Raw genomic sequence first — 15,537 nt, 5'->3', positions numbered from 1 at the left:
CAACAACCAATCCATACTCTTCTCTCCTACTGGAGCCAAAAGAAAAACACTCTTTCTACTGTTTTTCCTTTATATGCTTAAGATCACATGGATTCTAATCAGCAGTAGAAGATAACTGCCTTATAATAATCATCAGTTATACCATCACCTCACTATCTGCAAATTGCCAGAATGTCCAGTTTGTTCATCAGTTTCTTTTGTCAGTCATTTATGGGAACATAACTACTCCCTTGAATGTTAGCTTTCAAATTATCTACCAATTTTTCAGTTTGTGTTTGAACTAGTATTACACTAGAAGGGAAATATGTTACTTGCAAAAAAATGGTATTAAATTGTTAGCTGCATTTGTGAGGTGTCTGGCACCAGAAGAGAGTTGAGAATCCAAGGCTGTTTAAGGGTCAGAGCACTCAGAGAGAGCAAGTCCTGAGTCTGAGGTCCTGGTGCTCAGGGTTATTTCTGAGAATTTTTTAACAGATGGTCTAAGATAACTAACAGGCAAAATTATCTGGAAATACAACTCAGGACTGCCTCTAAGTGAATATCCTAACTGTTAGCTATAAGCAATGTTCCTTGTAAAATGCCAGCTTTTTCTGGCCCATGAAATCCACAGTTTTCTGCCTTCTTTCCTCCCTCTTTCCACACATCAGTTGCTATTGCTGTCTATCACTGAGTGATTTTCTCTGGGAAAATATATGTTTATTCAGCCTAAACATAGAAAGTGTTTCCTGAGTTAGCATAGTAACCACTTGACTCTGGCCTAATTGAAGTTATTTCTGTTTTGTGTAGGAGGTTGGGTTGGATGGCCTCTAGAGGTCTCTTCCACACTACATTTTTGTATGGTTCTAAGGTTATGTAAAAGACTGACTCGTTTCATAGCTGTTTTATAGCAGCTGTAACTGCAAACTTGAAAGGTATTATTTCAAGCAGTGCATGTCAGGTGGATCAGAGGACTTTGTCACTTTGCTGGATCTCAGTGGGTCTTGTCAGGGTATAAGCAGAGGCCTGACTTCTTGCAGTTCATGATGGAATAGTTCTGATGGGTGCCAAAACTCTTGGTTTTCACAGACTAAGTTACCAAGTTTAAAAATTTCCAAGGTCAGTACACCATGGAATACTTCTCTGTTCTGGAGAACTGAGGTTTGCCAAAATGCTGCCTACAACTTATTTTTAATCAGTCTTATTTACTTTGTTCTTACATCCTTGGCACATTCATCACATTCATTGTTTTCAGAATCAACTGCAGCACAGTCTGAAACCTGTATCTACCTATTTTTCCTCAGATACAAAAGAGGAATGTTGCTCTTGGGAAAAAAAAAAATCAGTATTTATAAAAACAAAACAAAACAAAAAAATGTATAACCCATTCCATGTTAGCATCACAGAGCAGATCTCAGAGTATTTGGTTCAAGGCAGTAACAACAAAGAGCTCATACAAAACACTGATTACTTGAAATTGTTAATTCATAAGGATACTGAATACTTTTTCTTTACAACAAAATCAGGCATTCCCTTTCTCAGAAGAGTAGATCTTGGGGGAATGACTTGGACTAATTAAGGATGATTCCAGGTTACGTATTGCAAAGCAGCTGGGCTTTCTGACTGCTCTATTTCCACCATATGTTGTGACATCTTCTCAAAACACTATCAGTTTTGATGTCTTAGCCTATTCAGCTATCACATGGGGCTTTACTGGAAACAATCACCTTCAAGGAATGTATTATCATTCACAATTGCTGTAAGTCTGTAATTACCTTGGCCATTTTCTTAATTCAATAGCAATTTGCTCCAACAAAAATGGTACATTTTTTCTAAAATTGATCAAAACAAGGCCTTTATTTTCTGTTTCTATGCACTATGTGTAGCTTCTTGTTCCAATACAAAAGAGTCTAGTCTCAAAGTTTGGTGGCATCTTTGCACAGATATAAATTACTACACCAGACTGTGGTATGTTGATTTTGTCATCACAGTAATGTTCTCTGCTTTTTTTTCTTTTCAGGTGCGCCTTCTAAATTATAATTTCTTCTAACTCTATTACAACATCTACAGTAATAATGAAACCCAGATATATAATGACGATAAAATATGAAATTTTAATGTATGAGGTTGCTAAGTATGATTGTAAATAAAGGGAATAATTCCTGAATAATTTATATCAATTGCTCATTGAGAAAAAGGATAGCAAATAACTAAATTAAAAAAGATATATCTTTTTTTAGGAGAATCAAATAATTTAGACTTTCCATGAAGTAATAAGGGAATGCTGGTTCTGATTACCTCTATATAATTGAAGGACATATCAAAACTGTTTCCCCTTAATTCAGAATCTTCTGCTTTTTGTCAACTTTTTTTCCAAAGGCAACAGTTTTGAAATGTTATGTGCAGGTTACTGCATGACGTTGTAAATGGTGCAACATGTCAGCTGAATCAAACTACTGAAAATATATAGCTCAATAATTTGGTTTGTTTTTAGGTCTTAGGCTGCCCCTCCTTGTCCTAGATGCCTTCTTTTAGCCTGGGAACCTAAAGGTTCATTTGAAATCATGATATAATAGATCTTTTCATATCAACTGCTGAGGTTAGCCTTGGGGGATACTGCAACGTATTTCTTAATCTTATAGAACTGACAGAGAGGAGTTTGGCCAGATTATAAAAACATACAAGTGTAACTACAAGGTCCAACTCTTCCTGTGTGGTCCGCCATACACTGAGAGCTCCACTTTAAGAAAAGCTGTGAGTGTTGGGCATGTCTGCAAATCAGAACACAGTCTTCCAGTCAATTGTGTATGTAGTTAAGGTACAAACCATTTGATCAACAATGTAAAAAATTAGGGTGCATATATTTCAGATGGGAGGATGGTTTTGAAAAATACTATCTGCAAAAATTTGAAGATTATGATTCTACTTTCCTACAACTCAGTTATTGTGTCAGATCATAAACAATTGATACATACTGAGTCTTTCAACCAGAACAGATGGATGAATTTCTGGGTACCAATAATCTCTCTTAGCATTAATGGTGAGGGCCCACAGAACAGTCTTGCTTAAATAACACAATAAAGGGATCTGTAATTTACATGTTTTTTAACCGTGAATTGCTGTTAGTCTGTGGATATTCAGGAATTCTTTCTTCTCTGAGATTAGTTATGGATACTGACTAATGTAATCTTCATGCCATGCTGAGTCCATTCACAATAGATTTCTCAGCTTTGGAGCCATATATCAGCATGAACTGGAAGTGTGGTAGGATTTAAAATTAAAAAAAATTAATAAGAAGATAAAATTGCTTATTGTTGGTTCTCCACATGCTATAATTTTGAGGCCAGAAGTCCCTTTTACAAACTCATCAAAAATGTTAAGAGATAGATGTCATTTTTTTCCCCCCATTGCTTTCTTTAATAAAAAGTCTATTTTTTGTGCCTCTGGGAAGACTTGTCTCTTTCTAATGATCAATGCCAGGACCCCATCTGAACCTGTCAGTGCAAAAAAGTGCAGAAATTTGATTGCCTCCCTGAACAGACCATCAAAAAATGAGTCATGAAAAAAAGTAAGTTCTAGAAGACAGCCGAGCTTAGCGTCTCTGTAAATTATAATGTGAAACACTAAAAAAAAAAAGTTTTCAGTAAAGTGGAAGGGAAATGTAACTAATTTTAGTGACAGATATCTACACTGGGATATAACAATGCCAATTATTCAATAAGAGCTATCTGGAAGCTATTGCTGGGCTATTCATATGAGTAAAAGACAATGTTATGCAGAAGTGATGGTTCTCTGCATTACACAAAGAGTTATAGTCAGCTAAACCAAAGGACATTCCGGACATTATGAAGAGATTAAAATTGCAGTTACTATACAGCTTGCAGTGAAGTATGTGACAGAAGCGTTACTGCTAGCTATATAGTGACTGCAATCTTAATGTCTACATAATGTCCTGAATACTCCTCTTAAGTAGTAAAACAAAATTTGAAGGGTCCCGACAAGAGAATTTATAACATAGTTCTTTTCAATTAGATTTATTCATCATATTACTTAAAATGTATGATGTTGAGAATTTTATTTATTTAATAAGCAATTCTACAATAAAATCTCACTTTCACCACCTACATTTTAAAGCTTTTATTTTTAACTTGAGATCAACCACTGTCCCACAGCTTCTGTTCCTTTTGAAAGTCTTTTCTAAACTTTTTTTTTTTTTCGGTCCTAATTTATTCCAGTAAAATCTCATTTGCTAAAGCATCTGTCTCCTCCTTGAATGCTTTGTCAAAATGTATCCGTACGTCTAAACAGAATGACCATGATTACTGATTCTTTTGTTCATTACTCTTCTTCTACCTTGCGCAAGCAGCTGCGTGCTAACTGCTCCTTCTTAAATATCTTTTCTACCTAAATTCCTTCTCTAAATTGTGAATATGATAGAAGTAATACAACTGTTATCTCTGGAAAGGGAACTCATTCTTGAATCATAATATACTGACGCTTGGTTTGCTATTACTGAGACATTACAGAGAATCCAGAGTGCAGTGATACAACCATGAGGCTCAGTGATACATCAATGCAGTACCAGAGTGCATATGTATGATTTTTAGTTGCAGACAGTGAAAGAAGCCACAGTAGTAAAAATGTCAGGTTATAGCAGTAAGAATGAATTTCCCTGCAAAGCTGAGGAAAGGAGAGGGTGAGACGACGCATGAAGTGGTGACATATGTAACTAGAAGTGGCCTTCCATGTCACTGAGTTCTGCAATCACAGAAAAGCACATCAAGTTATCTATTCCTTTACTACATTTCTCAAGCTCTGTCTAAAAACATTTGGAATTCCTGCTGTAACTTCTATTGGAAGACTATTCCAAAATCTCCCTACTCTGATTAAAGTTGATGTTTTAACTTACCATGGCCATTTTATGGCAAATCAAATTTAATTTTAAATGTACTTATCATCAATATTCCTGGAAGTTTAAGCTGAATTGGAATTTCCATAATATGAACTTCATAGTATGATTTTGTTTTAAGAATAAACACAGACATTTTCCCCCATAATAGTTTCATTATTAGATATGAACTTGGCAGTATGGCACTAATTATCCAGTCAGAATTTTGAAATAACCAATAAAGCCTGATTCATGCTTACATAACTTTTAAAAATTAGTCTTTTAATGTAATTTGACTTTTTGCCATATTATCTTTGAAGAGATTTCTATGTATAACTGCAATGAATAATTAACATATCAAAATGGATCTGGAAGAGATTAAATCTTTCACAATTGACCAAGGAAGAAAGTACAGTGGTTGTAGATTCAAGTTGGCTATCACAGACAAAATATATGAAAGATAAAAATCCAATTACATTTTAGGCACTAACTGATCTCAAGATAGAACTGATAGAACTTCTATCTCTGTTTCTCTGGGAGGGTGTACAATACATTCATTTTTGTATCTGTCACAGGGCATAGAAGTACAGAAACTATCTGGCATAGTGGTAATGTAGAGAATATGCAGTCTGGTCTGGGGAAGGCAGGTTAGTAGTAAGTTGAAAGATTTTAGGCAAGATTTTTCTGATGGAATTTCTACCAGTATTCTAATACAAAGCATTTCTAACCTTCTTCAGTGTGTCAGTGGATGGACACTTGAGGGATGACCCTGTGCCTACAGAGACTAAAGGAATTCTTTTGGATAAAGAGCGTTTTATCTCATCATTTTTTAAAGGACCTTGCATACTGGTAGCCTGTCACAGAAGACCTTTAACATCATGCAGTCCAGCCACCATCCCATCACCAACGAGGCCACTGTCCTTGCTAATCTTCATACATTATTACAGTACAAATGTAAAATTGAATCTCAACTTAGCTGAAGACTGTTTCCTTCAGAGGGCGCTGTATTTCTCTTAGGCTGAAGAAATATGCTCATTCTTATCATTTTATTTTTCTTCTCTAGCTCTTTGCTACCTGCTGTGCTGGAGTTTACTACTTACTTCATTCTTCTAGCAAAGTGATCTGTAGTAGTGTACCTTAAAATGTATCAGGCAAAATTGTCTTTCACAGATGTAGCAGCAAGAAATTTTGGAAGATAATATTTTAACCATGTAGTGAATCAAGAGCAGGAAGTCTCTCAATGGTCTTCAACAATTTGCTTAAAACCACTTATGATCAAGCCTCAGTTCAAAGGTATCTGCTCTTCGTTCTGACAACCTTTTTGATGTACTTATATGGAAAAGCTACCCACAGGAAAAAGCATTATGAGAAGACAAAGACCTGGGGCAGAAATTAGAAGACAAAACTATGGTACCTACATCAGTAGGTTGATTTGCTATCATATTGTGTCTTGCACCAGTCAGTGATTCACAAAATTAAGAAAGAAGAATGAAACCAATACTTTTTGCTGGCATGAATCACAGAAACTAATAGACTTCCTTTGGACACCTGGTATATAGTACAGCTTTTCTCTATTGCAAACTAGATAGCTGAAGACTTTAGATTGTTTACTTTATTTAAAACATAATACCTTTTTAGAAGATTTTAAGCAGACTCATTGAATACTGTAAACTACCTTTTAAAACTAAACGGAAGGTGAAGTAAGGCAAACCTTCCATGGAAACCCAAACTATTTGTGAAAATAGTACAGAGACCTAATAACCAGCTATAATGGTAATCAGCTTTGTAAAACTGAAAATTAACTCAAATAATAAGTATTACCTTACCTGGGTAACCTTCTCTGTTACATTGTGCGTTCGATCTTTCACCTTAGGTGCAATAATTGCTTTCTCCGAAGAAGGAGGAGATGAAGATTTTTTTTCATTTTTGATATCTGAAAAGTTCAGGGTGAGTTGAGGAATTTTGTTGATTGTGCTGTACTTGTTGAGATTTGAATCCGATGTGGATCCCAACAGACTTGATTTGATATGATTAAAAGGCCCTGAAAAATCAGATCACATATTTAGCATTTGACAGATGCACAGAAGTAAGATATCAATGTTATAGTGGGATATATTAGAAGTAACTACTTGCTATTAGTAAAATTATCCACATTTTAAGAATAATTCTACCACTAATCAGAATTAATTTCATTATTGGATGTGAATATGCAATTTCCTATACTTAAAGCCTCCAATATTCTTTATAAAGTCTGTGGAATACAAAAGACATACTAGGCCCATGCTTAGCTGTTGTAATTTTAACAGGTATGCTCTATGATAATTCTGGCTGAGTATAAACACTATATTCCCATTTTGTTTATCAAAGCAGAAATAGGACATGCAATTTTATAAGCGTCTGAACTGAGCAAAGGCCCTGTTATCACACCTGTATTGTTGCTCATGTTGTTTAGTTCTGAAATGCCTTTTGGCGAACTGTAAAGTGGACTGGACTCTGTATTTAATCAATGTAAATATTAAGCTATGTCTAACATTGTCTTTACAGACTAATTTTGAAGAGTCACAAACTCACAAAATGTGTTGGCTTAACTGTCATGTGCAAAAAAATATTGAAAGTAATAGGGACAGCCATACGTAGAATATTAATTAAGTATTTAATACACACTTAATCATCTTGCATTACTTTAATGAGCCATTAAAAAGTATGAAGTACTACACTTCATGAAGTACGTATGCATCATAATTAGTCTTTTAAATATTGGACTTAGCTACTTGTACAAGTAAACAATAGGACTGATCAGTAAAATCATTTTGCACTGTCATGATAGATTTAGTCTAGAAACCAAAAGTATTCATAGAATTAAAGTTTGGTTTTGCAAATAATATTGGAAAAGAGAATTCTACAGATGTATGGACAACAAGAAGTTTGGGATTTAACAAGAAGTCCTGGTCTTGCTGTCAGTAAAATAAAATGTGGGATTTAAGGTTTAAGGTTTGTTTTTTTTTTAACCTGCACAAGAACCTTACTGTGTCCTAATGGCATAACAGATAATGAGCAAGAATGTGCTGGCTTTCCTTTTACTTTTTTTTTTTTTTTTTTTTTTTTTTTTTTTAATTCCTTGGAGGAAAACTGGTGCTACAATTCATAACCAGCCTGTAAGACAGAATTAGGCTATGGGTTAAGCCTGAGTAAACAGGGGATGGGCTGAATCGTATTTACAATATGTGAATGAGTAAATTCAAAGCAACCAGCTGCCTGGAGCGTGCTGTGGGTAAATTCAGGCACTGTTGAATTCTATAACTTGATCTCTTGAGATTTTACTTGGGACTCAGAGCCCAAAGCGGTTTTGTGAAGGTCAATACTTTCATCTTTTATGCTTATACCTTTATGCTTTATCTTTTCAACAACAAAGTAGGCCTCTTTTTTGTTTTTGTTGTCATTAGTTGTCTGTCAAACTCTTTAGGTGAATACTGTGTCTCTTCTGTACTTGGTTTAGAATGACTGCCGAGGAAGCAAACTTTTCATTTGCTTTGTTAGCTTACAAAAATTCATATATGTGCTTTCTGCTTCCCAAATTCATACAAACTGTAGGTTAACCTAAGCCAGAGGAAAAAACCCTCCCTTAGTCCATTTCAAATTGTGCCACTGATACAAGTTTCAGCTTGATAAGATCCTCAATGGAAAACCTTGCAGTTTGTTTAGATAATGGGAAGAGTCCGTAGGGTACAGAAAGAAGGGTACTGAAGACACTATCAAGGAAATAGGATATTGTGCTTGAACATCTTTTAGCCCAGGTAGGACCTGAATACACTTTTTCCACCATCTACTTTTTTTCTATTAAAAGTGTTCTTCAATATAAAGCAGGGCTCACGGTGACCTTAGAAATTAGCAAAGGGGCTGATCTGGCTGGTGTGTGCTGCGCAGGGATAGACTGCATTTTTTTCAGCTCTCTACATAATTGTAGCAATTAGTTTTTGAATATTGAGTAGGCTTAAACATGAGTGGAACATCTGGTTGGGACCATCCGTCAGATGAATGATATTCTTGATATCCAAAAAACTCTAAGGTAAAAGAAAACTAAGAGAGCTTAAGCAAATCCACAGTTAGATAGATAAGTATTTATTTATTTATTTTTGGATGCTAATCTTATATTGCTTCTGTTCCAAAGGGAATTACTCTCTCCTCTACGTAACATTCATGCCTTAGCATATGATACCAGATTTAAATTAATTCCACATGACAATAAAACCTTTCTTAATCACCTTCTTTTTCATTAAAAATTGGTGAAAGTTATTTATATAAATATCATTGATAAAGGTAATTAATTAAAACCCCTTACTAGACCTTAGGTACAATGTGGGCTGGCTGTTACTTGAGAGCTAGTGGACTTTGCCTATATTCTTGTAGCAGGAAGGAGAAAAAGAGGGCCATAACAAATCACAAATGACACTGTCATCCTGATTGACACTTTCAGCAAAACAGGAAAGAATTAAATAAGCAGGGAGAATAATATATACTTCTGCATACTGTACAAAGGGGATTCTTTAAGGTTAAATGCGAGCTCCCCATTTTTATGGTAGGATTCCACTGCCCCTGCTTACAAAATGCATTAACAAAGGATTTCACTTTCTGAGCTGTCAAGCCAACATCTTTCACAAGCAGTAAATACATTTATGAAAGCTGTTTTAGACTACTCTGACTGCATTTTTTTTCCCCCGAGATTTTACCAACGTAACACGAGGCAAAGGCAATGATTTCATAGTCCATGACTCGCTCTACAGAATCTAGCTCATGCAGTGCATGCAGTTTAAAGAGAATACTTGACCAAGTACGCACACTTTTTGCATCATGCATGGAATCACAAATTGGTTTTCAGACACAGCTAAAATAACTGAAACACTTTAATCGTTTTTTAGAGATGGATGATTTTCAAAATGCATATAAAAGACATAGCTCAGTGCTGGTGAATAGAAACAGCTTTGTAACTGCACGAAGTATTATTTAAACATGTAACTGGCAATGAAGTGCATGCATGTACACTTTAACTCTACAGGAAGCTTGAAACCATACCCCCTGCCATCCAGGAACGTGAAACTAGTTTTAAGGAGACAAAATAGGAATAAGTGAAGATATTTCCATAGGACTCCTAATTAACAATTCTTTTACTTTTGAGATAGTTAACTGACAAGTAGCCACCTTAGTACAATAGATAGTTAATTAGTGGCCCAGCCTGATTTTACATCCATTCACAGGTAAAACTCCTTGTTGCTTCAACAGAAGTTTTGCCTGCTCAGACAGCAGTAATGAGTTAAACGACCTGAACTACGACCCTTCCTTTATGTTTGAATTAGCAGATACTTAACCTCAATAAGCGTTTAACTATGCCTTCACTTTTTCCAGGGATTGGTAGTTAGTGCTTTGAGATAATAGTTAAGAGAATAATTACATGTTTAACATGTACAATTTCAGTAATGGCCCTGACTCTAGAGGGGCCAGCATGAGAATGTTGCTTTTGAACATTTCATTCAGCAGGCAAAGTAACATGCCAAAAAGTGTGGCTGCTGAGACACTGGAAGGTATAGTCTAGACGGATACTTTACCTTTGACATTGCGACCATTGTCTGGTTTTCAGCATAATAAAAGCAAAGAAAAAGAGAGAAAAAAAGACAACTAAAATCTACGTCAAAAAAAAGCAGAAAACATTGCTTCAAAATATATGTGGCTGGAATTAAAGTGATTATAGTATGCGAAGTTTTAGGCAAGATGAAGTCACTTTGGCAGTCAAAGAACAGCTTGTAAAACAGTTTGGAATTGATCAGCACGAGCTGCAAAAACGAGTAGGATTGGCTCTAACTTGCTTTAACAGCAAAACAACATAGTTTCTCCACAAGTCCTGTGCTGGGTTGGAAATCCAAAGATCTAACCCACAAGGCAGCAACTAGTCAAATGCAATTAAGCCAGACTGAGGCACACACAGCTGAGGGCAGCCCAGGCCAGCAGCAGGGGCTGCGTGGGCGGCCTCACACACACCCCACACCTTCCCAGTCCTCACAGGAGGAGTTATGTCTCCCAGAACTGCTTTTAACATAGCAGCAAGCTGAGCACTGTCCTTTTCCCACTGGGTACTGGGGAACTACTGAGGAGAAAGATGAGCCTTAGACCTTTTTTCAGCACACGGGTACGTTTGTGACAAATAACAGCAGAGAAGCTATCTTCATGAGGTACACCTGCTCCTCACAGGCACCTTCATCCCTGAACCTTCACCTGAGATCAAACCATATAATTGTTATTTAAAGAAGTCACACAAGTGGACAGTAACCACCCTACCTTCTCAGGGATGTACATGACCCCCAGGCTGCCGTCCCTTTGTGCAGCCCACCATGCCTGGCTGCAGGGGCTCGGTGAGCGTGTGAGGGCCCCGAGATTGGCGGGAACGCAGGCCCAGGACACAGCTGTGTCCCTGTGTGCCACCAGCCACTGTCACCTGCTTTGGAGATCCAACTCAAAGAAGCTCGAAGACTGCAGGAGTGGCTGAGGACCCTTTCTGAAAACAACAAAATTCCTGATGTGCACCTGTGTACCCGCCTACAAAATCTGGCTTGCTGATGCTTCAGATGAGAAGGGTTTGGCTAGAGTTTGGTGGAATACAGTTCCTGCCCTCCTGCTTTTGCTGTCAAACAGGTAACTTTAGGATGGAATTCAACTGAGTATGCCCAAAAATGAACTTACAATCCTAAATTGTCATTTTTAATGTATTACCTTTTAGTGCATGATTGCTGATATACCACATTAGGACTGAAGTTTACTTTTACATACTGTAAGTAATTAGGATTTTACTTTCTTCAGTACAGTATCTACAGCTTCTGCTCAGAATCTGTAGTCCAGAGAAGAGGATTTAGGCTGAATCTTGGTTGCCTGATGTAAGAGAAATGCTAAGTCAGGACTTGAACCAGTGATTGAGCACCTGGTGGAAAGGCAGGGCCAATCCAAGGGAGCTCAGGTGCATGCAATACACTGAGTGACCAGAAGGGGTGGAGCCAGGATCCACCCCTTCCTAGACCTCATTTAAGGGTTGGCAGTAGAGGCTTGAGCATCTCTTGAGGTTTCTGGGGATTTCTGAAGGTAAGTAGCTTCTCCTTTTTATGTCTGTGCCTATGGCTGTTGCATTTGAGCAAGTCCTCCCTTGCTGTGACTTAGGACCTTGCTGCTCTGCTGTTGTTCCTGTGCTTTCTATGGTGTTACACGGGTTTATATAGATCATTTGAAAACATCGGTGGGAGTTTACAGCCTGCTGTTGGCTAAGGCATGCGGCTCGAGACTTTCTAGTGAAATTTAAATTCTTTCAGCCAAGTCCAAACGCAATTAGGAGAAGATAACATCAGGAATGGTTGATAATTCTAATGGAATACTGAGAACTGTTCTCTCTTCTGCTGTACTTTTTTTAGAGTGTGTACGTATGGCCTAAATGGAGGGACAGATTCTCTATTGTTTTGTAGCTTATGGAAAGTAAAATCGGATGACGTTGTTTTATCTGTTTACGCTATTATGAAGTAAGATGTCAGAGGAATTTGAATGTGTTATCTGCTTCTCACAGTAAAATCACTTGTTCTTAGTATCTGAAACTTGAAAAATGCTACTCAGGGAAATGGAGCTAGAAATCTTTTGTGCTTCCCTGCAGTCAATATTAAATTGTTTGGCTATTTCTGCATGAGCTTTATGCTATTATAACCAATAAAACTTAGTAATCAAACTTGATTTTTACACATCTTAAGAACCATCTGTGAAGTGCTTTAATCAGAATAAGTTTTGTAAATAGAAACTGACAAAAGAGATATCTTTAAACGTGTTTTATTTGAAATGTTGGTTTAGATTTGGGGTAGTTAAAACCAAAATGAAACATTTGTAACACTTCAAAAGACATGCCTAAACATTGGCGTCTTTGGCTCCAGATCCTAATCTTGAAATCTTGGCTTGAATGTGAAAATGAAATACATCAAAATGGCACGGTTTGGAATAGATTTAACTGAATTTTCAGGTTCACTTGTGCTGAAAAAATTGGAGTATAAGAGAAGCAAAAAATGATTCTGAAAAAATAAAACCAAACATTTCTCATATTTAATACAGGAGTAGTATAAGGAAGAATCACTTCTGCTATTGTAGGAATTAGCCTGAGTGGGGGTGGAACACTCAGACTAACGTTTTAGGAGGTGTATGGAAGCAGAAACCTTGCTCCATACCTTCCAAAATGCAGGAGAACTTAAGTAGATTTTGCACTTGGAGACAATGAATAGGTGAAAAATGAGCTATCGTGGAAAACAAAAACTCATTTTCTTATGTCATGAAAGACTGAGTACAGATTCACATGGTTCTGAATTCTTAAAATATTCTACATATGTTACTTGCCATCGAACTTGAATAAAAATTACACAAGTCACTTGTATCTACAAAAGTATTTGGCAGTTTTCTGTGGAAGTCAGTTACAAAGTACTTTTCCATTCACAGGGTTTCAAAACCTCTGTTTCCTAAGTTCCTAATCATTCCATTCTTCAACATAAAGAAACCGTGGGCTGTGCTCCGTGACTTTGCATGGGGTACTTTGCACTTATGGAGCTGCTTGATATAAATTTTAAGTATTTCACTAGACATTCCATCAAGCCTTTCTCTGGAGTTACTGAGGGGATTATTCTCCATTGTGTAAGAAAAAGCATTAGTTTTGGGTTAGTGTATATACAATATGCACGAGAGATTAAAAAAAAACACACACAAACCTGTTCCATCTCTGAAGTAGGATTCCATATGATTAGAGCGATATGTGAGCATGGGGACAGAACTATGCATGCAGTTCTGGCTTAATTGTCTGAATCGTTTTTCCCCTCAAGTACAAATATTAGTTTTACAGATGTTTGGCCTAATTTTGCTGTTTTCTTGTACAGAAGGCAGATGGTGGTCTAAGAGCAACTTCATTGGTCTGCTTAGACATGAAAAGCAGTATTTAGAGTTTAAAAAAAAAAGCTGGTTTATTTTTCTCCCTTAATATTGTGATTTTGATTTTGAATGTCTATAGATGAATATATGTAGTTTTGCTTACAAACTGGTAATTACTGTGAAAAATCGTGAAATTCTTTCTTAATAAAACACAGAATATTGACTTGATTTTTCTACCATACCTTCACTTGCATGACGGTCCCTAAAAATGTTCTTCGGGTGGACGTTAAATCCTTCTATGTCATGTACTGAAGATGCTCTCCGTATGCTACATATGCTTTCCTTTGATCTGGAATGGGTTAGTGGATTGCTTGTCTGTATCATGTCTGGGTAAAGTCTGTCCCATTGCTGCTTAGGTGATGAATGGTCGAGAGGTCCTGATATATTAACCAAAGGTGAACCTTCACTTGGTTGAATCAGTGCTTTTGTGTCATCCACTTCTGAAGGACTACAACTTTCTTTTGTAGGTGATTTAAAGTGCTTCATAGCCACTGAGTCATCACTGTGCTTAGATGAGTCGATTATCACTGCATCGGGATCCTCTTGTGGTAAGGACTGTTTTCTATATGTTAAAAGTCTCAATCCAGGTAACCGGAACCCAAAAAGTTTGCCTATGTGTAAGCATAAAAAAAAAAACAAAGAAAAGATTGTGTTAGTTTCATTTCATGAAAATCTGCTTATTTTTTCCACACAAACGTATTGTGTAATAACAGCTATAAATAATTGACCCATTCTTAATAATGTTTTGCATTGGATGTGTAAATAATATGGAGGACTGTTAAATTCCAGGTTAAAGTCCTGTTAGAGAACTTCATATTTCAGTTAAATCTAAGCTAATGAGCCTGGAAAATGAATAAGCGTTGACTCTATGGTTATCTATTCTGATGGTTCTTTCTGGCTTAAATCTGCTGTAACTGTATAAGGCTGCTGTAATGCACTGAACTACTTTGCTTTGTAGCTGTATCCTGAAATAGGTATTTGTGGATCTTATTACTTGTGGAATTCCTTGTTTAAAACTGTGATGCTGATTTATTGATTCATTGGCTACAAATGTAACATGAAGTTACCAGGGCTAATTCTTATGAAAAATAAGTTGTGCATTAGTTTTGTTGTTATTGTTTTCAACACCTATATTTTATATTTAAATGAAATACTTACTTTGAATGACACAGCTTCCAACCCTCTGTTGCACTCATACAGTACATGCATTTTTGTGCTTTTTTTTGTGGATGTAGGCTTAGTTGGGCTTGGTACATTAAATGATGTGGTAGACTATGCTGAGTGCATGTAAAGTGAATAATATTTTGTGGCAGTAAGAAATAGTGGTAGTTGAGAGTAATTGTAAAATTCAAATAAAATGCTATAGGTTGAGAAAATACAGGGGGAGAAATATGAAGTTTTCTTAGATCATTCCCCTAAAGAATAAACAACCAAACAAATCCAGGCAGTGAATATTCAAACACTGCTTAATATAACTCAGATGGAGGCACTAGGACTTCTAATGCACAGAAAACACAGTAAAATATGGAAGAAATTATAAAGAAATAGTAGCAAAACAAAGTAACAGAATGGATCAGATGTCATTTCATCAACATTAACTAATTGCTTTTTGTCACTTATCATTCTGCAATGTGATTGTTTTCCACTACGAGCATGCTTTATTGGAGAACATCACAAACTGTCTTGCT

The 15,537-nt window shown here is 36.4% G+C and overlaps 1 protein-coding gene across 5 annotated transcripts in view; it reads right to left on the bottom strand.

The window, feature by feature from the left end:
* KCNH7 (potassium voltage-gated channel subfamily H member 7) overlaps positions 1–15,537 on the bottom strand; it is a 205,257-nt gene that overhangs the window by 59,828 nt on the left and 129,892 nt on the right. For 3 of the 5 annotated variants that reach the window (XM_046943828.1, XM_040703802.2, XM_046943827.1), the window contains exons 5-8: positions 14,032–14,460; positions 10,465–10,485; positions 9,935–9,958; positions 6,691–6,905 (exon numbers count right to left, since the gene is read on the bottom strand). In XM_046943828.1, coding sequence (XP_046799784.1) covers positions 6,691–6,905; positions 9,935–9,958; positions 10,465–10,485; positions 14,032–14,460 — 689 coding nt within the window. The remainder of the gene's footprint in view (positions 1–6,690; positions 6,906–9,934; positions 9,959–10,464; positions 10,486–14,031; positions 14,461–15,537) is intronic. The other 2 variants (XM_040703799.2, XM_040703800.2) reach the window with 2 other exon arrangements.

This window comes from Gallus gallus, chromosome 7, assembly GCF_016699485.2.
Source record: "Gallus gallus isolate bGalGal1 chromosome 7, bGalGal1.mat.broiler.GRCg7b, whole genome shotgun sequence".
NCBI classification, from domain to species: domain Eukaryota; kingdom Metazoa; phylum Chordata; class Aves; order Galliformes; family Phasianidae; genus Gallus; species Gallus gallus.
Note: the sequence above shows the minus strand (reverse complement) of the source record. Positions and strands in the feature narration are given on the sequence as shown.